This window comes from Erpetoichthys calabaricus, chromosome 6, assembly GCF_900747795.2.
Source record: "Erpetoichthys calabaricus chromosome 6, fErpCal1.3, whole genome shotgun sequence".
In the NCBI taxonomy this organism is placed as follows: Eukaryota; Metazoa; Chordata; class Cladistia; order Polypteriformes; family Polypteridae; genus Erpetoichthys; species Erpetoichthys calabaricus.
This window is the reverse complement of record NC_041399.2, coordinates 67,630,149-67,656,413: the sequence shown is the minus strand read 5'-3', so window position 1 is coordinate 67,656,413 and position 26,265 is coordinate 67,630,149. Positions and strand designations below refer to the sequence as shown.

Sequence of the window (26,265 nt, the reverse complement as noted above, 5' to 3'; positions counted from 1 at the left end):
TGTATTGGCTCAGCTTCTGGCTTTGCCTTTTTCCCCCTATGTATCTTTTTTTGGAACTGAGAATCATGTTGTGGTCATGTGATACAAGGTGCAAGAGAAATATAAGAGACCTCCTAGCTAGATGCCTTTTATTGTTATTACATTGTGGTTTTATTGCAGAATGCTTTTGGGGTCACCCTATCTCCCATAATCACTAGACCCCAGGCAGAAAGATAGAGCAATAAAGAAAGTCAGCAGGTAGGGGGAAGGTTTGGGTACTCTATTTTAATGGCCTTTAACATTCTTAATATTCTTACCATGCCAAACGCAGAAGCAAATTAAATGGTTTACGACATCATACAACCTGGATATTTCATGAGCTGTCATAGACGATGCTGGTCGACAAATACATTCAGTCTATTAGGATCATTTTGCTGTTGTTCAGACACCTGAAGGCATGGGTCATTATACTGACTGTCCTTCCTGTTTCCTCATCTTCTGCTTGAAACCGCTGACTTTTTAAAGCTTGTCTGGGGCAAGGTGAACACCCCTAGCCATTGACAAACCATATCAGTAAATATTTACAAGTTAAATGCTTTGTGGCCTCGCTTTTTACAAACATGGAAAGTCCAGTAAAATCACCATTTGGCAATATTTATGATTTTTTCCATTCTTAAAATATAATCATGCTTGACTGCCCATTTGCTAGAAAGTTTCTTTTTTCAAGCTTGTCTTCTCCGCCTTCTATCTTGTAACACTTCATGTTTTGCATGGTTTGTGCAGACTGCTATTACAAAGATCAGAAGTTCATAGTCATTGTTTGTAACAGTGCACTTAGCATCTTCAAAATACTTTTAACACACCCTTAACAAGATTGCCCAACAATTGTGCTTAGATCACTTTCTGATAGCCAGCTCTCAAGTGATTCCAGTGTTTAGTGATTCTAATGCACTTTACTTACCTCTTTTAGACTTAGCTTTATTTCTGTTTTTTATTGTTGATGATGATGCTTCACTTGCCTTTTGTTTGTCTGTTTTTAAAACACTCTTTTAAATTTTCAGCTTCATTAATAGCCATTTCTACGTGCCCATCATGGCTTCTCCCTGGCTGCTTCTTTTGGACTGCTGTCACACAAATAACTGATCTGTCCGCTGAGTGTCAGGGTGCAGCATTCTTTTTGTGTGGCTTAGTTTCTTTGCCAGTGAGGCACATGTGAGGAAGTCATTCTGTGCAGATGATTTGAAGTTGTGGTTGGGCGCTATACTGATGACAGAATTAGACAGGACAGGGACAGAGCCCAGGTCATACAGTATTCTGGCACACTGACCTCAGAGAAGAATGGTTAGCTTGGACAAAGGAGGAAAAAGAAAGGGTCAGTGCCTGGAGTGAGACACAGGAGATGGAAAATGGAGTGTGTTTTCAGTACTTTTAATGTGATTTAGTGATCAGATAGTGATGTATAGTTAAGCCCAGAGGAGCTGCCAATTGTTGTTTTGCCCTCTTGTTATTAATATATTTGTGTTTTGCATGAATGAGCTTGTGTAATACAATCTGTAATTTTACAGTTCAGTAATTAGTTTTGTCCTTAATTCTTTGATCTTCAGCAGTGAACAACACAGCTCATATTGTGGGGGTACATTTTAAATTCATTCTCCCTAAGCTAATTTACACAGAAGCTCTTCGATACCATGCACTTTTTGACATGTTCATGCTAATTCTCAGTAAATCCATCCCTTACTTTTCTCCCTTTCTTCTGTTCTTGCCTTTATTTACTATGATTTGGTGTTTTAAGATTACATGTATTCAAAGGGTTGTTATTATATAAATTATCATGTTAACTATGTATAATAGCTTTCAGTGGATGTAAAGCAAAAGTTGTTTGTTTTACAGTATTGTATATATGAAAATTACTGAATTTTTTAAATTAAGCCTAAAAATGCTAATTAATGCAAACCTAATATATTTTAGGACAGCTGCCCTTTTCATCATTTTTAATTATAGTAGAAATATGAGTTAAATTGTGCATTCATATTTTTCAACTACTGTACACAGTTACTGATACTGATATAGTAAAATCCACCCATCTGCACAAGAGGTGTTGGTGCTAACCACTGTATCAGCCCACTGCCCAATATCTCAGAATTGTTTGCACTTCTGCACCATTAATTTAGAGCAGTTAACAGTTGTAAGGATTGAACAAACAATCTCAAGCTTTATATTTTGATTTCTTAGCCATTAAGCTACATTAGAGCTTTCTGACTCTGTTATCTTGTGCAATGTCTCATGTCTCATAAGTATGGTATTTAATTAACTATACCAAATATACTGTATACACATAACCCACATTGCGACATTCTCTCTCTTTTTTGTTGTTTTTTATGATTTATTTTTGTGTGCATATATGTGTTTCGAAAGATGTTTAAGATTTGACAAAGCCCCTGGCCTGGCATGTGGTTGTAATAACATCTTTAGGTCAGCACAAAGGGATATTGATAGATGATACTTTCTACAACATTTTAGCACCTGTATATTTAACGTTTACATTGCCTATAATAAGTATTCATCCTATTGAAAGTTTTAACATTTTATTATTAGACAACATTGAATCACAATGGATTTAATTTGGCTTTTTTGACAACAGAAAAAGACACTTTAATGTCAAAGTGAAAACAGGTTTCTACAAAGTGGTCTGCATTAATTATACGGTGGATTTAGAAAGTATTCAGACCCCTTCACTTTATTCATATGTTGGTATGTTGCAGCCATGTGTGAAAATCATTTACATTTATTTTTCCCTATATCAAGTAATGCTCAGTACCCCATAATGACAAAGCAAAAAAGGATTTTAGAAATGTTTGCAAATTATTGAAGTGGAGAGAAAATTAGTTTAAATGATTTTAGCCTAAGGCTGCCACATAAGTGGTCTGAATACTTTCTGAATCGACTGTATAAAACACATTGATCACTTAAGTAGTCACCCCCTCAAGTTGGTATTTAGTTGAGGCTTCTTTGGCAGCCATGACAGCCTTGAGTCTGTGTGCATGGGGCTCTAATAGCTTGGCACATCTGGTTGCTGTTATTTTTTTCCCATTTTCCCTTGTAAAACTGCTCAAGCTCTGTCAACAACAAGAACAACAACATTTATTTACATAGCATGTTTTCATACAAATGATGTAGCTCAAAGTGCTTTACAAGATGAAGAAATAAAAAAGAAAAATATAAAAATAAGTTTAGGCAATACTAAGTAACAAAGAATAAAGTAAGGACCGATGGCCAGGAGGACAGAAAAACAAACAAACAAAAAAAAAAAAACTCCAGATGGCTGGAGAAAAAAAACCAAAATCTCCAGGGTTTCCGATGCCACTAGACCACCAGCCCACTAGGCATTCTACCAAACATAAATGTCAGGTTGCATGTTGATCATGAGGTAACAGCCTTTATCAAGTCCAGCCACCAATTCTCAATTGAACTGAGATCAGCCTCTGAGTCTGGGACATTAACATTGTTGTTTTAAAGCCATTCCTGTGCTGCTTTGGCTTTATGCTTGAAGTTGTTATCTTGTTATAAAACACATCTTCTCCTAAGGTTCAGGTTTCTTACAGGTTCCATCAGGTTTCGCATCAAGATTTTCCTACTGTATTCATTTTACCCTGTACCCTCATAAGCCTTCCTGGGCCTCCTGCCAGAGAAGCATCCCTACAGAATGTTGCTTTCACCACCATGCTTCACAGTGGACATGGGGTGTGTGGCTTATGTCAGACATAGTGTTGAGTCTGTTGGACAAAAGCTCTATCTTGGTTTCATCAGACCACAGAACCGTCTTCCAGCTGGCTTCAGAGTCTTCCATGTGCTTTCTGTGTGTGTGTATGTGTGTATCTGTGTGTTTTTTATAACAGTGGCTTTCTCTATGCCACTATTTCATAATGCCACAAATGGCCCATCAACAATGTTTGTATGTATAGTCACTCCAGTCTCGGGCTCTTTGGTTACAAAGTTCACACTGGTCTCTTGTTGGCTTCCTTCATTAGCCGCCTTCTTGCTTAGTCCCTCATTTTTTGTAGAGAATTTTTCCTGCTTTACACAAATGTGCAGTTGTGCTATACTCACTAATGATTGATTTAACTGGTGATATTCAGTGACTTAGATATTTTCTTGTCTTCATTCACTCACTTGTTCTTTTCAATTGCCTTTTCACAGAGTTGCTTCATGTGTTCTTTTGTCTTCAATGTGTAGCTTAGGCCACCAAACTGACTCGCCACAATTTTGACTGTCCAGATAAGGTGTATTTATACAACAATCAGTTGAAACTCCTGGACTATAGACATTGAACTAATTATGTGCCCTCTAAATCCAAATGGCACCCCTGTGATGATTTAGGTGCATCATATTAAAGGGGTGAATGCTTATGTAATCAATCACCTTGTGTTTTATATTTGTAATTCATTTAGAACAGGGGTCCTCAATCACGGTCCTGGAGGGCTGCTGTGGCTGCAGGTTTTCATTCCAACTAGTTTCCTAATTAGAAAGCAGTCCATGCTGATAATGAAACTTGGTATTTAAAATTGCACTATAGAGTTTCCTTCTGTGAGAACATTAGCCATGTGTTTTGGGGACCACAATAGATTTAAACTTAATGGTCTTTCCATTCCCCTCTCATTCATTTCTAAACATTTTTATCACAGATACTTCATGGTAAGCACATTAGCTGGAGAGCTGCTGGTTTATTGGTTATCTGGATCTCATTATTAACTAATGTCTTGTTAAGAAAACAGGCAACAATAAAACTTAATGCAGCAGCTAGAAACTAAAATAGGCAATTAAATGTTCTGCATTGAGACAGGCAAGATAACTAAAATTAAGCCCAAAGAACGTATTGCTTTAGTAGTAAACAAATGGGTTCTAATTAAGAAATTGGTTAAAGTGTAAACCTGCAGCCATAGCAGATCTCCAGGACTGTAATTGGGGACCTCTGATCTACAAAGTAACTAAAATTTGTATTTGATGAATGAAAGCTCTAACAAGACATATAGTAAAATACCACGTTTCATTATCGGGAAAGGACTGAGTTCTAATTAGGACACTGGCTGGAATGAAAACCTGCAGCCACTGTGGCCCTCCAGGACTGTGATTGAGGACCACTGATTTAGAACATATTACATAAATTTGTTTTCACTTTGATATTAAAGAGATCAGTGTCAAAAAACCCAAAAGTGATGCAATGTGATATAACGATAAAATGTGAACGTGATTTCCAAGGAGTTGAGTACTGTTAATAGTTGCTGATAATTAATTATGCTTACAGGTACTGTATGCAATGGTCACGTATTCTGTGAAGTGCAGAGCACATCATTCATTTCTCATGTCATAGGTTATGTCTCTGATCGGGTTTGGTTTTTAATTTTACAGCAGAAGCAGTAGGTGGACCAAATGTTTTCTGACTATTATATATATCAGGATCATGTTCCATTTATATTCACTAGGGTTAGGACAACTGAGTTAATGTAATTGTGCTATTTTGTGCCCATTTTTGATTAAGTTTTTCAAAAGAAAAAGAGTGTGTTATGAATGGCGTAATGCATCAGAATCTTCAGTTCTGGTACAGTTCAGTACTATACTAGAAATAAGTGAAACTTTAGAAACAAAATATATGAGAAGTAAATAAATATCTGTATAGACTTTTTGAATTGAGATAATCTGTTTTTTAAACTTTTGCCCACCATTTGCTGGTGCTGTCATTTTCTTTTTTTTTTTTTGCATCACTTTCTCAGATAGTAAAATAAAAGGGACTCAAGCTGGAAGGACATCTTTCTAAATAGTCTACTTAATATGAATGTGTGAAAATAACGTAAAAGCAGAAAAATATAAAAAATTGGAGATACAAGTCAGAACACTCATGCTGCACTGGTCCAGACTGACATCAGGTTTGGGAACCTTCTTGGCTCTAAACCCTGGAAACTGAAAGAGGGAGCTTTTCAGGCAGGTCAGCAGTGGGCTCAGAGGAAGTCTTGCAGAGGAAGAGGACCAATAATCAGCCTTTGGTGTAAACTTAATTTCTTTTCCTAGTGTCCCCATTATGTTTGGCACACTTATATGTATGTAACAAAATGTTTTTAGCATTATATGATGGGGTAGAGCAGTTGTTTTATTTCCCATAAAGGCACAGTCTGAGCAGGATTTGCACATGGTCTTGTATAGTTATCCCATTTGCATGTGTGTGTATGTGTATGACTGTGCCCTGTTAATGAGCTGGCATCTAATCCATTAGTTGCTTCCTGCCTTTGCACACAAGTTTCCTGGCACAATGTAGGTTAATAGGGCCTCGTAATGAAAAAATTAGGTTCAGAAAATAAATCTGTGGGAAAATAGCTGTTTTTGTAGTATTGTTTGGCAAATTAGTCAAGTTGGTCTTGACATACATAACCAGTCAAGAGTTTGGAAACACCCAGAAGCTTTTATGTTTTTAATGGATGCCTTTTTTATCAAGATACCATTACATTGATTAAAAAGGGATCATTTCAATCAGTAATGGCCTTTAGAAACACAATGATGCTCTATTTTTAAACAATTTAATGGTATCTTGATAGAAAAAGTATCAATTTCTATCAAAAACATGAAAATGTCTTGAGCATGTCCAAACTATTGACTGGTGGGATATATATGCTACATATTACAGTTAAAACATTTTAAAAGTAGAAATATTTACTGCTTATTATTATGCAGTATTGTATAATCCAGTAAATACTGAGAAATTCCAGAAATGCATGGTGTGCAGATGCTGTCCTATGGTAGCAATAGCTCTCTTTTATCCAAGCCAGAAGTTCTTATGGTGGAGGTGGTGATTATTTGTTTTTATTATCATATATATTTATGTGTGTGTGTTTTTATTTATTTATTTATTTTTTTGATCTTCAGTTAAATTTTAATTTTCTCTTGAAGACAAATAAAGTATATTCCAATCTAACATGAAATTGTTGCTTTGCTTTTATATCTCTAATAATCTATGCATGCAGAACACTTTATTACTATTTTAAAACATATAAAACTTAGAATAAGTACATTTAATCAGGTGAAGGAGTTTTGAATAATAATCTATATACATAAAGCAGAGCAGGGAAAGGCTTCTTGTGAAGATGAGAATAATGAATAATTGAAAGAAAGAGTTATTAAATTCACAGAAGTCAGTGTCATACCACTAGCTGTTTAAAACAACCTTCCAAAGAATTCCCATTTGTCAAAGTAAAATGGCACACATGATAATGACTTTGAGCCAAAGGTAGCTTTAATTAAGGCTCATTTCTAGGCCCAGGAGAAGTGCTGTGCTTCTGCAGAGTCTAATGCTGCAGGGAGCCAATTCAACTGTAACTCATACGTTCTACAGATCAAGCTTGGCTCACTCATAACCTCTGACCTTAAGGGTTCAGATATAACCACTTTCAGGTAGGAGCACAGATGCAGCAGGAGCATTTTTTTTTGCCATGTAATTATTCAAATGCCAACAACAACTTATTCTTAATTTAATAGGATTAGGCTGATTGGAAAATTACATTAATTAAGCGTTCATTCTGAAATCCTTTCATTATAAAGAAACAATTAAAAATTCATTTGAATGTTGAATGTTAAAACTGAATTAGTTTTAATGAGTTTTTCCAAAGTAAAACGGTGCTAGAAATGAATAGCAAACAGGAAGAAAGCACAGCAGATTACTTTTTAGTAAAACTGGATTCACCTCTTTGTAGAAATAATGTGTTAAATTGCCATGTACAACTTTCTTACAATGAGGATGTCACTCTCAGTAATTCAGCTTACTAAAGCAATTATATGGTCATTATTATCTAAACCCCAAAGGTAGGCTGAAATGCTACACTAATTCTTGAAACTAATTCTACAAAGGCCTTAAATGTATTGTTAATATGCTAATTAATTTGCTGCTTGCAATTCATTTTCAAGGATCTATACATGATTATAGAATACAAGTGCATTTTATTAAAATTAAAGAAGTATATCATTTTTATTTCTGTTTGGCATGCTTTTTTAAACTAATCTACATTGTTACCATACACAAGTTTTTATTTTAAGCTGATCAAGCGCAGTATGTGTTGGAAATCAATTGCATTTGGCAGGCAGTGCAAGCTGCCACTCTGAAAATCCTCAGAGCTGAATATAAAGCTGAACATTCCAGCGTTTCACATTCAGTAAAGCCACAATTAAGTATTTGAAACTTCATATGTCAAAAGATGCAATGCAGCCAGATTCCAATGGCTTATCCTTCATTGTTCATGCACCTGCTGCCAAGAACACTGCTGCTGTGCTCATTACGTGGCCTCTCTTCTTAATTTAATACATTCATGCCATAGTACACAACTGTGGTAGAAATACTTTAAATGTGGTCAGGGATTTATTTAGTTTAGTTTTCAAATTAATCAACAAGCCTAAGTATAGGTTTTCTGCTATAAAAAAGGCTACAGTCAAAGCCAAAACTGGCATTTTTCACTTCTAAACCTTCCACCTACATTAGCACTGATGCTTCTGACTACTGTTTAACAGGTGTTCTGATGCCATTTCACACAGATTGCTCAAAAGAACAGTTGCACTTGCATTCTGTACACTTTTCACATCTGGAACAGAATAATTCTGCTGTAGAGAGAGAGAGATGCACCTGGCTGTGATCAGGTAGTGGAAAAATGGCACCATGGTACAATGGTTAGTGCTGTCTTGCAGCTCCAGAATCCTGGCTTTAATTCCTAGTTAACACAGTGTGTGTGTAGTTTGTCCATGCTCAGCATAAAAGACAAGCAGATTAGGTTGGTTGCCATGTGTCATTTAATCCAGTGTCTAAGTGAGCGTGCACTGCCATGAACTGTCTAAAATTCCGTTTTGTACCAAATGTATCATGGATAAGCTGTAGCACCCTGCAACCCTGAGTTGAAGTAAGTCGATTTGGAGTGCTGAGCTAGAAATGGAGTTTGCTGTTTTAGTTGCTGCGTTATTCTTCATAAACTTTACCAGAACCCAGCTGTATAGCTGACACCTAAAGGTACAGGCCGTATGAAAATGATTACAGCATCCATTGTTACTTTGCTTTCTCCTTGAAGCTACTTACATCTCAGAAAATTGAAGATGATAGCTAGCTGTCTGTTTAGACTTCTTCTTTCAAAGGTAAATAGTGCAGGTGAAGAGTTCAATATGGTAGCTATTACTTTTTATTTACAATTGGAAGAATTTACTGCTACTTCTGAAAGCCATGCAGGTAAACCTCTGGTCTCTGAAAGGCAAAGGCTGGCCAAAGGGAAGAAACAAGCAACTGCCTTCAGCACAAGAAATGCCTAGCCCTGAGATGTGGCCACATCCCAATATATTATTGTTCCGCATGTTTTGCTTGTGCATGAAAGTTTGATAATTTATTAAAAAGCGGCACATTAATAGTCTACATGTATTTAATAGCAATGTACCGTTATGTAGCTTCAAGATTTTTAAAGGCAGATGTGCAAATATTCAAACAATATTTTAAATCTAAAATATTCTGATGTCACTTTTTATTAATGGTCTAATTGCTCAATTGGTTTAATCCAGAGCTGTGTGTGTGTTATATAGCGTAACTGAATATGCCCAACCATACCTTTTAGATTGTTCAAAAATGTAACTAGACTTACAGCTTTAAGCATTTAAATGGAATGAATTTATTGACAAAGTCAAAGAAGGGAACAATATGTTGCAATATATTGGATAAATGAATCACAATGTTTAATATTTCAAAATATAAAAAAGTACAGTATTGTTAACTCATGTCCCAAGTTTCAGCAAAACACTGTAATACAAGACCCTGACATTTCCCATTCCTAAGACTGGATTTGATTTTGATTTACTATATCAATCCCCAAGGGGAAATTGTCTTTTCACTTAACCTTTTGGGGTCAGAGCGCAGGGTCAGCCTTTGTACAGCACCTCTGGACCAATTTTCGGGTTAAAGGCCTTGCTCAAGGGCCCAACGGAGTAGTGGGACTTGAAGTAACAGTTCAAGTAATTGGACTTGAATTGGCAACCTTCCAGATACAATCCAAAGTTTGGTTTCATTTAACCAACTCTATGAACAACAATACCCATGCTTGCTTGTGTTTTTGTAACTGCAGAATATGTCTTCTTCTTCTTCTTTCAGATGCTCCCATTAGGGGTCGCCACAGCGTATCATCTTGTTCCATATTTTTCTGTCCTCTACATCTTGCTCTGTCACACCCACAACCTGCATGTCCTCTCTCACCACATCCATAAACCTTCTCTTAGGCCTTCCTCTTTTCCTTTTGCCTGGCAGCTTCATCCTTAACATCCTTCTCCCAATATACCCAGCATCTCACCTCTGCACATGTCCAAACCAACGCAATCTCGCCTCTCTGATTTTGTCTCCCAACAGTCCAACCTGATCTGACCCTCTAATGTCCTCATTCCTGATCCTGTCCATCCTTGTCACACCCAATGCAAATCTTAGCATCTTTAACTCTGCTACCTCCAACTCTGTCTCCTGCTTTCTGGTAAGTGCCACCTTCTCCATATAACATAGCTGGTCTCACTACCGTCCTGTAGACCTTCCCTTTCACTCTTGCTGATACCCGTCTGTCACAAATTACTCCTGACACTCTTCTCCACCCACTCCACCCTGCCTGCACTCTCTACTTCACCTCTCTTCCTCACTCCCCATTACTCTGTACTGTCGATCCTAAGTATTTAAACTCATCCACCTTCGCCAACTCTACTTCCTGCATCATCACCATTCCTTTGACCTTCCTCTCATTCACACACATGTATTCTGTCTTGGTGGTCTTATTGACCTTCATTCCTCTCCTCTCTAGAGCATATCTCCACCTCTCCAGGGTCTCCTTGACCTGCTCCCTACTATCACTACAGATCACAATGTCATCAGCAAACATCATAGTCCAAGGGGACTCCTGTTTAATCTCGTCTGTCAACCTGTCCATCACCACTCCTCAGGCATCCTCTCACTTTCCAAGATTCCATTAAACAATCTGGTTAAAAACTCCAATGCCATCTCTCCTAAACACCTCCATGCTTCCACAGGTATGTCATCTGGACAAACGACCCTTCCATTCTTCATTCTATTCATAGCTGTCCTTACCTCCTCCTTGCTAATCCTTTCCTGATTCACTATCTCCACATCATCCAGCCTTCTCTCTCTCTTGTTCTCTTCATTCATCAGCCTCTTAAAGTACTCTTTCCATCTTCTCAACACACCCTCCTCGCTTGTGAGTGGTATGTAGCATGGCATTTTAATGTATTATCTATTATTTTACATTTGTGAATTTATTCTTGCCATTTGAGCCTGCATTTAAGTAATATGTTACATTATAAAAGATTATGGAAAAATTGAAAAAAAATGCTGACAGAAAAGACATTCTCAGTTTTGATGTAAATGGGTGCAAATGGTTGATGTAAATGGGTGCAAATGGTATGCACCCATTTGCACATGCTCTGTTTCCAATGCCATCTGCATAAAACTTGACTCAAAACAACAACAAGATAGAAGAAGAAAAAGAAAAGAAAGTACTGTTGCTGTGCTTTTGTACTGTACATTGGGAAGCGTTTCCCACAGAAAAATAAAAATGTGTGTTGCTGAGCTTGTGGCTGCATCTGTCTGTGTCGGGTTTGGGGAGCTGCACCCTGCAGGCCACAATATGTATTTGTATAGAGAGAATATATTTTCAGCTTCATTCTGGAAAATAAAATATTCAGGGTTTCAATAATCACAATTGCTCACTGAAGTTTAAAAACATTATTATTGTACACTATACAATTTTCAGCCATTAAAGGTGAACAGAAGTCCACAATTATTGTGATAAATCATATAAACTTAAATATCAAAACTCTTTTCTCTTGGAACTCGGTTAGTAACATGTTGTGTTAGTCACTTCTGGCATGAAGGCAAATGAAATGAATGGCTGGATTGCAGATCAGTGTGAAGGCTTTTTAAAGTAGAAATATGGTGGTATGTGGTGTTCTGCCTTAATGTGCTCAGTTTTTTTTTCTATTCCTCTTAACCTTAGTGAGTAAAGTCATTTGAGTTACTGAAAAACAAATTCTGAAATTCATGAAACTGTTATTTACAAAATCGTGGTGTTCCCAACTGTGAAACAATCTTGCTGATTTTCTTTTCACATTTGAGAGTTGCTGTTTTTAGCCAGTCTGCAAATTGTTTTTGTTACAGTGCTCTAAGCCTGCACTCACAGAAGAACACTATATTAAAATAAATTGAACTGAACTGAGAAATGTATATTTTTTAATACTGGAACATGACAAGAGGAGAAGATAATCACCTATGGAGTATTGTAATTAGCATCTGAAATATGTAATGTAAGATATGTGTAGTATAATGAGATTATAAGAACAAAACTGATAAAGTTTTGCTGTATAAATTTCATCCTAAAATTCTTAACTAATCTTCAACAAATAATGATTGAACTGTATAGAGATCAGCTGTTTGAAATTGGTCACTATAAACGGAGATGTTTTTGTTAGACAGCAAAATATTGTGCCCTTTCCAGATTATTAATAGTTTCGGCTTTTGGTTCACTTGTTTGTAAAGGCTATACTTTTAAACACTTCCTTTAGCTGGCTAGCTATGCAGAATCATAAGTCTTCTAGATGGCGAGTCTCTGAAGTGTAGGTGAAAGTAGAGATGAAGTTAGTGAGAGTGCACCCTGTGTGCTTGCGTTGGAATTGCTTGTTTTTTCGGAGTCCTGAAGATGTCCCCTATGCACAGGCGTTTGACATAGCACCAAACTGCTCATGCGTACTGGTGTGAGCAGACCTTACCGAGAGATTGTGGATGCAAGAAAGGGCATCCGCATTAGTGTCCCTCAGCAGTGAAGTACCTTAAATTTGTAGGGCTGATAGTCCAAAAACAACTGGTTGACGCTAGGATTGGTCTCCTTATGATTTGCCAGCCATTGTAAAGGGGCATGATCTGTAATGAAGGTGAACACCCTTTCCAAAAGATAACAGTTGTGCTGTGTGATGGCCCATTTTATGGCCAAGGACCCCCACTTCATCCCAGAGTACCTCCTTTCCCTGTCAAACAGTTTCTGGCTAAGGTACATGATGGGATGTTCTGCACCATTGACATTCTGACTAAGCACCGCCCAAAGGCTGGTGTCAGAGGCATCGGTGTAGAGAAAAAAGGGGAAAGAAAAGTTAGCCGCTCTCAGAATAGGTACAGGCATGATGGCCTGCTTCAGAACACAGAAAGCACTGTGATTCCATAACTCAATTTTTAGTGCCTGTTTCTGAGTCAGTTTAATTACAGACAAAGACATCTCAGAGAAACAGGGCCCAAAGCAATGATAGTACCCCGCAAGTCCAAGGAAGGCTAATACCTGGCTTTTTGAATGTGGACTTGGCCAATTCTAAATGGCTGCCACTTTGGGACATCTTTATATTGCATCATTCAGGAAATGTTGCGCTTTTCAATTTTGAACTGTATACTGTTGGTCATTTAATCATAATCCTGCTCTATCAAGTCTGTTTGTAGAAATATAATGACTTCTGTTCAGAATGCTCATTTGCACTAAACTCAAATATGTCAGCTTAAAAAAATATCATTGTATATTTAGCTTCTGCTCTGGCACTTTCGATGGTACAGATGGTATAAAACAGACTGAGCTTAGCAAGCTTTGGATGGCAATACCATGCCTGGTAATGTCTTCTTCCAGCTTTGCTTTTCAGTTGAAGAGTAGGGTATTTACTGCATCTGGAGATTTAAATCTATGCAAATCACAATTTATCCATCAATCCATCGACTTTGTAACTTATCATTTTAATAATTTATACTATGCTAAATATTACCAAAAGTATTTTTTTTTGTCACTCATAACCTTTCATATTTTCATTCTGTTGTGTTTTACAAATGCCCCAATTACAGACATGCTCTAAATTCAAGAGGTTTGTGGTCATGAAGTATGATGGTATTTATTTAGCACCGTTTGTTGACTAGTCAACCAAAAAAATGTGGATAATTCATTATAATATCAGTGGTTCTGAAATCAACAGCAAGATTAATATAATAAACTGCTTAATGTGTGAATATCCAGTAGATTAGCAAGTACTGAAGAAAGCAAGTAACAAGTCTGCAGCTGAACTGATGAATGGAAAAGTAAATGTTACAAGGATATGCACCACATAAATGGTAAAACTGTCTTCTTTGCACTATGGCCACAAGTTCAATTATATGATGTTCTAACATACCGGTAAATGTTTATCTGTAAAATTTACAGTTTGTCATGGGAATGCAGGAGAAAGGACAGAATGGCGAGGTAGTATACATCCCAGCAGGGAGGCCATTACGTTGTTAGGATTCAACGCAGATAGTTGTGCCCTGGGCTAAGCTCAGTTGGAGGAATAGCACCCCCAGGCCATTAATGGTCAGAGGCAGTATTCTGCTGAGGGTCCCACAGATGATCTTGCAATTGTAGTCTGTTTGATCTGATAGTGCTTCCTGGTAGCCTTGAATGATACTGGAGGTAGGCCAAGGAGAAGCCTTATGAGGACCTCTACCTCCTTAGGCAGATAAACTTGGAGTCAGGATAGCTAGGGCTCAACTGGCCAGGAGGCCAGTGAATTTGAAAAAGTAACATTGTAATGTAGTAAGGGAGTGTTTAATTTAGTGTTTGCTTTGGGCATATGGCCCAGGGTGGCTTTGTCATTTTGTTACATTTTTTGTGTTTTGTTTACTCCTTCTTGCTGTGTGTGTGGGGACAAATAAAGTCTATCTATCTATCTATAGATAGAAAGAAGAACATTTCATGGATCTTTGGGAATACTTCAGAACATCTGTATCTGGCTATCTTGCCAGGGTTCTATGAAAATACCAAATTAACAAGTACTGCGTAACAACTTTGCTGCTCACAGGGTACCAGTCCAGTTTTAAATGCTGTTCAGTAGTACTTGGATTTTACATTACTTTATATATCAGTTTCCTTTCTTTTCCATTGCAGAATATCTAGGTGGTTGAGCAGCAGTTAACTGTGTGAAAGAATAGAGGGTATTTCTACAAAAGCCTGTCATACTTACACTGACCAGAAAGAAGCTGAAATATTAAAAAATAAGGAGCTTTATTAAATTAAAATAACACTTTTAAAAAAATCATTACAGAAGGAACACTGAAGTACAAGCAAAACAGGCAAAATGAATACCGTAATCTTCCCTAAAACTACCTGTATGGGTCTAGATCCATCTCTTCCTCCTCCCCACTGTTATGGTATTCGGTTTATTATGAATATTTTGGATTTGTTCCTTTAACTAGATATTTTTAAAGAATTACTTATATTTCATGTCATTTTGTCATGTCCTAAGTGACATTTTTCAAGGTTTTGTTGCACTAGTTCCTATGGTGTTTCTTTTAGAGTACCTGGTAGGAGCAGCTGGTGCGGACAACTGCCGTATTCACACATATTTAGTGGCTGAGATAAAAGACCTAGCAGAGTGGTAAGAGAGATCCATAAACTGCATACAGGATTATATGATTATATTAATACTCATCACACTTTTCAGTTAAAATAAAGAATACTTATTCCAACAATTAACCGTTTCACAGTTACCTCTCCAGAAATCAGCCAAAAAACACAATAATTACACAATTTTTCCTCCTTTCTCATCCATGTGAGTGTTGCCCTCTACCTTTTGACTCTGACTCGTCCATGTGTGGCAGCGGGCTCCCTTTTAACCCAGACCTGAGAATGCTCCTGGTGCCATGCTGTGTCTTCCCTTAAGCACTTATGTTCCATAGAAAAAGTAGGGAGGTCCTCCCCTGACAGTGCCCTGTATTGATTTCCAGGGACCCCAACAGGGCTGCGATTCCACACTCCATATCCCAAGCACCCCTGTGGGCGTCACACCTGGGTTCCCATGTGAGGACCACTGCTGCCTGGCATATGGAGATGGAACTGCTCCCGAATCATGGCTATCATTGGTCCATCCATTATTTTGTACCAGTCAGACACAAAGTTATTTTGTTCTCCCACTGGCCAATCTATTTGTCCTTCTGCTAGAGGTTGTCCATTTATTTGGAAGTTCTGTACCTGGCACCACCCCAGCAACCTCTTGGTCTTTTCCTCAAAATGTACCACATTGTTAGAATTGTCGATCAGAGCTTTATCATCTACAGACTTGACAGGCAAACGATTGCTGTCAGATCCTCTCAAACTGTCATAGATAGGGAAGAGTATGGAGTGAACAATATGCCATGTGGAGCTCCCATCGATGAATTGCAGAAATATAATTGTCAACCTTACCAAACTGCTCCCTGTTAAGGAGAAAATCCATAATCAATAGGGTGAGATGGGGTCCACTATAACTCCTGAAAATTACTGCAAAGAATATTAGGCTTCATGCAGTTAAAGGCTGAAGTAAAGTCACAAACCAGTCTTGTCACAAAAAAGTGTGGTTTCTCTAAAATGTCTATAACTAGTATGAAGAACAGTCATGACTGCGTCCTCCGCTGAATGCTTCTGTCTCTCACCTCCCCTTCAGTGAAAGGTACCAGGCCATTACAAATCCCTAATTAAGTCCTAATCAAGTGCTGGACTTACATCATCAATCTGGCAGTAGAATTGTTTCAGTTCATTAACAATTTTAGCTGCATCTGTTGTATTTACCTCTGTTTTTTGCTTAATTTTATTGTTTCCTTTTAAAACAGACAGTCCAAGCCAGACCTCAGAAATCTCTCCATTGCAATACAATCTTTCTACTTTGTTCTTATACATGTTTTTAGTTTCTGCTGTCTGTTTCTTAAGAGTTATTTGAATTTGCTTGCATTTGTTTCTTTGTCCCAAAGAGAATGCTTCACATTTTGCCTAAATTGTCCTTTATTTGTTTTGTTTTCTTATTATTTGGATAACATTGGATGACTTTGTCTCTACTGCCATTTCTTCACAAAAACAATTATATTTTGTAACAAGTATAGTAGATTCATCCAGCGAGTGGTTTTTAATAAATAGCTGCCAATCAGTAGAAGATAAGCTGTCTCTCAGCCATTCTATAGTCTCTTCTGACCAAACCTGTACTTGTTTTATTTCCACTGATTTGCGTTTTCAATTTCTGGTACTCAAAAATAAACACAATCATGTGATCTTTTCTTTCCGAAGAGGTGCTCTCATTGCTGTTACCGTATATTTGGTATACAATTAAGTGCTCCCTTAATAATAATAATAACAACAATAATAAATCTTTATTCTATATTTTTATAGCACTTTCTCACTACTTAAGCAGTTTACATAGTGAGTGGGAAGCCATTTCAATCACCGCTAACGTGTAGCATCCACCTGGATGATGTGACAGCAGCCATTTTCACGCCAGAATGCTCACCGCACATTAGCTGGTAGGTGGTGAAGTGGTGAGAGACAGTTAGCCAATTAGAGACAGGGGATGATTAGGGGGTCAGAATGACTAGGCCCTGGTGGGAAATTTAGCCTGGACATTGGCCTACACCCTACTCTTTACAAAGGATGCCCAGGGATCGTTTTTGACCACAGAGAGTCTGGACCTTGGTTTTACATCTCACCTGAAGGACGGCACCATTTTTTACAGCACCGTGTCCCCATCATTGATCAGGGCATTGGCATCCACATTCAGACCACAGGGTAAGTGCCCCCTGTTTGCCTCACTAACACATCTTCCAGCAACAACCCAAGCTGTTTCCTGGATGGTCTCCCATCCAAGTACTGGCAGGGTCAAACATGCTTAGCTTCAGGTGGATGACCTTTTCTGAAATGCATGTGGTCTCTGTGTCTCTTTTTCATGATAACCTCTGTTTAGACTTTAAATCTTACACCATGGCAAAATTGAGAATAACGACAAGACACAAGTTGGTCATCCTGCATCTTTAATATCTGCCGCAAGCATTTTGTGGCAGGCAGGTGTTTCCAGATGTGCTACCCAATCTCTTCTACAAAAGCACAAACAACTGGGCTTGTTTGTGAGAACTGGAAATGGGACTGGAGCGCAGCAAATGAGAAGCTGAATGATAAGCACTGAGCTGTGAGAAACTGCTGGGATCCTGATACACCAATCTACAATCTGGAGAGGTCTTGTCAGTATTAGTCACCATAAAAAAACTGTGTTCAAAAATCCATTCCTCCAGGGTGGAAAGCCACACAGCTCACCTATGCGCAAAAACACAGAGGCTGGGGTGCTGTTGACTGATGAGTTAAAATTTTAAATTTATAGGTCTCAAAGAAGGCAGTTTGTCTAAGGAGGGGCTATAGAATGGAACAGGGATGAATGTCAACCTGCAGGTTTGGGGCTGCATTTCTGCCCAGTAATGAATGTCCCCATATGAGTGGCTAATCCCTGTTATGCTGGGGAAGATAAGGGCATATCTTGGTGCCCCAGTCTTGCCCTTAGGTGAATCCTCAGTAGTTCTGCGGTGTGAAACTCTTAAAAAGAATATGTTACACTACTGTGTGATGGTACCAAACATTTGTAATAGCAGGATGATGTTTGTCAACAATGTCAGAGCAGGCTGTTAGTCTTCTTCCAAGGCCTTGTTGGACCTTTTTCCAGTTCTGTGACACTCTTTAATGTATATCAGCTGTTCATATTTAGGATAACACCTCATATGCTTCAGTTAAACTGCATACCTCATTATAATAATTAAGTTTAAGCAACAGGACTCAAACAATAAAAAGTAAGAACTTCAAGCAGGAATCTTTTCTATCGTCTTTCCATATTTAAGTGGTAATTCTGTAGTTGTACAAGTGTTTAATTTCTGTTGCTCATTCAAATTTTTCTCCTGATGTTAACAGAAGCAGTAATACAAAGAAAAATTGAATGAAAATTCAAATGTACTGTTTAGATGAGAGCTCTGAAGCATCACTTAGAAACAATAAAGGTGCTGTCTTCTTTTGGCTCTTCTCTCTACTGCATGGCTTCTTTTCAGACAGCCTACTCACACTCTGATGCTGTCTGTTCTGCTGTTCAGCGCAGGTCATGCCTCCCAATGTTGTATATTGATAACAGCTTTATTGTTCTCTTCCTGAATTCAGTGATGTGCAGCCTGTCATTCAATGTTCTCTAATGTAATAAAAAAATCGAGGACACCCTAAGCTAAAACAGCATAATAATGTAAAAGCAGGTTAAATTTAAGTTAAGTTTTTCATTATTAAAAAACCCTACTCCATATCAATGTCACTCTTTATTTTCATTGTATACAAAGCAGCACTCTTTGCACAGGACTAAACTCTTAAAAGATACCTTGATAATCTGATTTGATTATGGGTAGTGAAGTGATACAGTGTGTAATTTTGCTGTCTCATTGATCCAGGGATTGTAGTTCATATCTCCTCTGTGGTGCATATCTGCCTGGGGTCTAAACATTCTTTGCGTGCCTACATGCGTTTTCTTCAGGACCCCGGTTTCCTCCAGTATCCAAAGCACACACGTGTTAGGTTGACAACAGAGACAGTGTATGACCTGGGATAACTGTCTGTGCCTGTTTGTGCGCAGCCACACTAGTAAGATGAAGACAGGTATTGAACCCAGGAAATGAAATCAGGTCGGAAAACAAAGTAAAAGTTGTTACAGAGAAGACAGAGCGATCGCAGTGAGTAAACCAAAATGCTAAACAAGCTCAAAGTCAAAATGACACTCCAAAAATTTGTTACAACAAAAATAAATTAGAGAGGTGTGTTACAAATTAAAGGTTGTTTCTTTGTTTATCCAAACTCAATAATGAAATGAGCTTTGGGCCAGTATATGACATGTTGTGCCACATCTCCCAACAACCAGCTGGTGCCCTGGCAACCTGCAACCAAAACGGTGAAGTGAACATCAAACAACTAAATAGCAGCATACACAAAGTTATAACAAAGGTACAACCTCAACAGTGCCCTGTGATGAACTGGCATCAAGTTAGATTTTCACCTTGTTCCTCAATGCTGCTGAAAAACTCTTCTGTCTCTTGTGACTTTGTAATGGAATAACCAGGCCAAATATATGATGGGCAGATACATTGATATTGAATATATTAGCTTATATTGAACTATAACAAAAACAGAGAACATAGATAAAGTGTCAAGGCACCAGCTGGTAAACTCAATTTAATTGGCAGGTTCTTAATGCCAAAAAAAGAATAACAAGATTTGAAAAGTAAGCTAGAGCCACATTGTGCATCATTTCAGACCTTAGAATGACTGCCAACTTCTAGTGATGCTGCACTTTACCTCATCTGGGATAGGAAGTAGCAGGATTTCCTGCTGGAGAGGAAGCGGCATCAGTGTTCCTCAACTAACTTTACTTCCATTCTGAGGGCAAAAGAGAGAAAGGCATAAAGGCGTAAATAACAGTACCAACCTGTGGCTTAAGGTTTTAACATTAATTTACAAGTCCTGAAGATGCTTCTGCTATGAATCTCATTCATTTTCTGCATATTCTTTGAGTTACAGAGTGTATGTGTTTACCTTCGTTGAGATAATACATTATGCATCACATTTAGAATTATAATTTAGTATCATTGATCAGTGTGCAGTAATGCCATCTTTGTTTTGGTATGAGCACTTCCATTTTGATTTTAGGTTATCAGGATGCTTTATCCAGTTGCCAGGGGTGCCAACCAGAAGTCACATTGCTGTGATGTCAGCAAATATGCCAATATATAAACTGGCTGGGCAACATTGTCCAATATTCTAACTTTGGAAAGAAAAGACTAATCATCACAATTTACTGAAATTCTGGCTTTAATCCTTGCACGGCTTTGCTCATTATTCTTTAACTCTCTATGTCCACTATAATTGCTGGAAACAGGAAAGAGTATCAACATTGGCATGCTGGGAGCCTCTATAATGCAAACCCTTAAATCCATTTGGCTATAGGTCCAAAAACCATCTTGTAACACAAGGATTCAATTCTTGGTGTGTTGCCATTCACCAAGGTGAACTCCCAGCCCATACCTCAACTGATACCTTCCACTCCAATGCCACATACCTTGTCTCCTGAACCAATAGTTTCCGTCTTACATAAAGGGGTGATCAGTGCTGGTGTTGTTTTGGCTCAGCACAACACTTAAACCTGTGTCCAAAGCATTGGCCTGGACAATAAAAGGAAAAGAAGAATCAGGAGAAGTTAATACAGGTGCTATTGTGAAAGTCCCCATTAAGTCATGGGATGAGCCTCAGATGTTTAATCCTAAACCACTGTATTAGGAGCTTGCCTTCCAATTAAATTAGATAAGGGCTTAGCTCTGTTGGAAAAATGAAGTCCAAACTGCACTAGTATCCCACCAATCTTACGAAAGCCTCTACTTGCCGCTTGGTTTGCAGATGAATAGATAGGAACGCTCAAGAGTCCCAACGCATGTAAATCCTGACAGTTCCAAAACTGCCCACTAGGGGGTAAAGACCATCGAAAGCCATACTCCATGAGAAATACTGTTTTATTTGCACTACTGTATTCCATCTGTTTATTTTACATATTGCGCTAGTAATTATAAATTAGTTAGAAAATTTGGCCATCATTTTGTGAGATGTCAAATGGTTTAACTTTATGTCTTTTAATCAGGTGACTGACAGTTAAATGACGACTTTATCCAAGTAATGAATTTCTGTACTGAATATAAATATCATGCCGGAATATATACATATACTTTCTGATATTGAATGTATTTTTTAATATTTAATAATAATAATATTATACTGTATTATAGTATCTGTGTGATGCCTTTTATGTTAAATACATTTTATATTTTGTTGCTTGATTGACTATCACTGTTTTCATTTCTTTCATCATTTCCCACAGATTTTGGATGTGCGCAATGTGATGGTGATTGTGTCTCGATGGTTTGGAGGCATTCTGCTTGGCCCGGACCGATTTAAGCATATCAACAACTGTGCAAGAAATATTCTTATGGATGAATGCTACATTGACCCAGTGGTAAGATTTGAATGAAATAAACAAATAAAAATAACTAACTTCAAGGTAATATATACTGTACAATAGGAGTAACCAAATGTCCACGCACTATTTTTGAAATCACAGCTGTTGTTTATGTAAAGGTCGTAAGTCAAATCCTGTCATATATTTTTTTCACGTTAAGTAAGAAACAAGTAGGAAAGGCGCTATATAAATAAAATGTATTATTATTATTATTAGATCAATTTTTATGAAATATAATTGTAAGATAAAGTTTTAGTGCTTGGGTTAAATGAGAGCACAAACCAAATTTCCAAAGTTATTTATAAAATAATTTGAGACAGTCCTTTTAAAAACTCAATATTTTGTAGCGCAAAATCCTAATCTTCATGGGTGTCCTACCATCCATTAATGTAAACTCGGTTCTAATCAGTATCTTAATTTTTTACCTTGAAAGCAGTGTTTCTTAATTTTGTGTAATATGTAAACCTTCCTTTTGACACCAAGTGATTTTTAATGTCAGTTCATAACAATATTTTTTATTTTTAATGTTTTGTTCTTAATTTTTGAATATTTAAAACCATGCACAAACTTGGCAAAGCAATTTTTATAACAGAATTATGAACTCATCAACTCCTTGTGTTAGAGCAGGTCATTTTAATAAATAAGTAATTGAATAGCCGGCTCCCTCTCCATGGGTGTGTGTGCTCTCACAGCTGCAATGGGATTGGTGGAGTAATGGGGGCGAGACGCACCTGCACGTGAGGATGCGGTGTGTCTCATTTGCTTAATCGACACCCTGCAATGCATGATTAAAGCACTGTGCCCATGGAGGTATATAAGAAAGAGCCGGCACGAGAAAGTGGGAGAATCGAAAGAAAAATGAAAGATCAAAGAAAGGAGGTTAAAGGATGGAGAGAGAAGGCAGACAGTCAGGAGGAAATCCCTCAAGGGAGCGTGTGGTCGAAGCTCAGGGGCTGATGGTCACTTCAGCTGAGCAACCTAGGAGCTTTAGTGACTGAAGTGCTGCTCGGTTGGAGCGACTCGCTAGTGAGAGGCATGGTGGCTGCAGGGGAATTGAATTGGAAGGCTCAGTGAGGTGTCCTGCAGGTGGAACCATGGACCGCAGGGACACAAGCCTGGTAATGGGAGTCGGAGGCTCGGGGATGGTGCTCTGCCGGGAGCCATAGAAGGCTTTATGGGTCTGAGCCTTGGAGCTTTTTAAGGTGAATATAAACAGTTGCTGCCAACTGTGCAATGTGAATTGTGATCATTTGCTGTTTCCTTTTCTATAATAATAATAATAATGCATTTTATTTATAGGGGCACTTTACATTAGCAGTAAATCTCAAAGTGCAACATAAAAAGATTAAACAAAGGCAAGGCAAGATAAAAACAGAGATAAAACAACAATAATTATAGCATTCTTGTTAATAAGCTTTCCTAAATAGAAAAGTCTTTAGCTGTTTTTTAAAACAGCCCACAATCTGCTGTGTTCTCAGGCTCTCTAGTAGGGCATTCCAGAGTCTTGGAGCAGCAGCTGCAAAGGCTCGGTCTCCCATTGTATGAAGTTTGGTCACAGGGGGGCGAAGGTGGTAGGTATTTGTAAAACGGAAGTTTCTTGTAGTGGATTGTAATATAAGGAGTTCTTTAAGATATTGTGGAGCATTTTCATGTATACACTGGTGAGTAAACAAACAGTTTGTATTCGATACGGAGATGGATAGGGAGCCAATGAAGTGACCGAAGGATTGGTGAGATATGTTCATATTTCCGCACTCTCATCAGGATTCTTGCAGCACTATTTTGAATTTGTTGGAGCTTTTGCAGGCTCTTGTTGGGTATCCCGATGAGGAGTGCATTACAATAGTCCAGACTGGATGAGACAAAGGTATGAACCAGCTTTTCAGCATCACAGATGGAGAGGTAGGGACGCAGTTTGGCTATGTTTCGGAGGTGATGGATGTATATCAAATGACAGATGGGAGTCTAACTTGACACCCAGATTTGTAACAGAAGGGTAGAGGGTAATAGTATAGTCAGAAAAGGAAATACAATTTACAGAGGAACAAAGTTGATGGGGGGGTGCCAATTAAAAGAGCTTCAGTTTTGGTGCTGTTCAGCTTGAGGAAGTTCTTGGACATCCAGGCCTCAATCTCATCCAAGCAAGAGGAAAAAGTTGATGGAGGTGTAAGAGAAGTTGAATCCAGTCTCACATAGAGCTGTGTATCATCAGCATAGCAATGGAATGAAACTCCAATGTTTGCGGATGATGTGACCCAGGGGTAGCATATAGATATTAAAGAGGGTCGGCCCAAGGACTGATCCTTGTGGGACCCCACAGGTGATAGTGTGGGTATGAGATTTAGCATCCCCCAAGGCCACATACTCAGTCCTGTCTGTAAGATAGGACTCAAACCACTCGAAAGCAATGCCAGAAAGTCCAATTGTATAGTGAAGATGATGAAGGAAAATATTATGATCAAATAATATTGTGATCAAATGCAGCTGTAAGGTCCAGGAGGATAAGGAGTGAATGAGAGCCATGGTCAGCAGCCATCAGGAGGTCATTGGTGACTCTATTCATCTCTGTGCTGTGAGAAGTTCGGAAACCAGACTGAAATTTTTCAAACAGATTGAATTTTTTGAGGTGATCCTGAAGATGAACCAAAACAAACCAAAATAGCCTTTTCTGTATATTTTACTCCTGACCTACTTTCTCACAACACTTCACCACCTCTTAGGTTTCATGTTGCTTGATGTAGGCATTTGCTAAGCCCTAAGCCTCCTGAACTACACAAACGTTGGCTGGGAAGTGTTCTGCTTGGTGTCAGTTTTCCAGTGTATCACTTGAATGGAGAGCTGTTTTATCAGTTATGTGTGTGGGCTGAGGTCTTTTCTCTGTAGCAGATGACACTTGATTTGGGAGTGTATTTAATGAAGAAGCAAGCTGAGGATCTATAGGATGTTTGTTTCTCAAACTACACACTCTGATATCCTTCTCTTATGATGCAGTTGTGCATCTGGGCCTTACCCCTCTTTTTCTACCCCAGTTAGATGCATTTAGCCCTCTTCTTTCAAGACAGTAATAGACTCCTTTTATGAAATCTTAACTTTATTGGCAATCTGTCATATATAAAAAAAACAAACAAACAATAGACTGACATGTTTCTTGAGAAAGCCGTTTCATTTTGGCCATTTTTGAAACCAGAAATGAATGTCAGTACCTTGCTACCCAAGTGAACAGAATAACAGGTTACAGTGGTGCTAATGCAATTAGAAAGGTTCCTCTAATAACCAACTAGCATGTGAAATGACTAATTAAGGATAATCTATGTAACTACTGCTGAACATAGGACTTTGCAGCTGTATGTGAATATTAAGTTAAAAATCAGTAATTTCAAACATTAGAAACACCAGTAATGTCTTGGTCATATTTTTAAATCAATCTAATGTTATCTTGATTGAAAAGGATTTCAATTTCTGTCAAAGATATGAATATGTCTGGGTGTGTCCAGATTTTTGATTAGTACTGTACTTTGTTTGCTTAAAGTTTCTCTACAGCTCCTTAAATACTTTTCTATTTTGCCGTCACTATGCTTTTCCATACTTAGGTAGGCATCATCCAAGAAAACAGTGGAATTCAGGCATCCTAAGGAAAGAGGTGTTAAACTGTAAAGCAACAAACAAAGTCAGAATTGTGCCAACTTAATATACATTCTTTTTAAACACACTTTACATTTAATACAACATACCTTGTCATTTAACAGATTACTGTAAAGTTGGTTACAAAACCATCCTTGTTCTTCCTTAGTGCAAAGACACCTTTTGCTACTTCATACTCAAGTCTTCATTAGATTAGGCATTTAGGCCTCTAATATTGACAACTAAAATTCAAGTAATGTAGCTACTAATGTAACGAACAGTTATCTACAGCTTATGTCTTTATAAGGGAATATAAAGAGTGCATAGAAACAGATTTCTTTCAGCTGCTTCTCCATGTAAAACGGAGAACAGAACACCTTCTTAGTTCTGAAATGTGACAGTAACTACTCCACATTTCCAGCCAAAGACCACTTATGCCCACTAAATTAACCAAATGCTTAAGTACCCTAGCACTTGCAAACTAAAAAAAAAGTACTAAAACAAAATTAGCACATTCAATCTTTATCACCTATTTTAGCCACACTTTGTTTTACACTGGTCTAAATTTAGGGTAGGCCGCATTTTCACATTGGTTCTCTCCCATTGTTTGATATGCCTTCAACCATTCATCCATCTTCTCAGCTGACTCCATTAGAAGGTAATTGGCAACTACATTATAGTAGCAGCACACTGAGATGGGACTCAAGTCCACTCCAGGCCAGAGGCACATACACAGCC

General features: G+C 38.0%; 1 protein-coding gene across 3 annotated transcripts in view; it reads left to right on the top strand.

The window, feature by feature from the left end:
- Positions 1–26,265, top strand: part of impact (impact RWD domain protein) — a 404,211-nt gene that overhangs the window by 331,662 nt on the left and 46,284 nt on the right. For all 3 annotated transcript variants that reach the window (XM_051928923.1, XM_051928924.1, XM_028803654.2), the window contains one exon: positions 21,769–21,903. In XM_051928923.1, the coding sequence (XP_051784883.1) occupies positions 21,769–21,903 (135 nt within the window). The remainder of the gene's footprint in view (positions 1–21,768; positions 21,904–26,265) is intronic.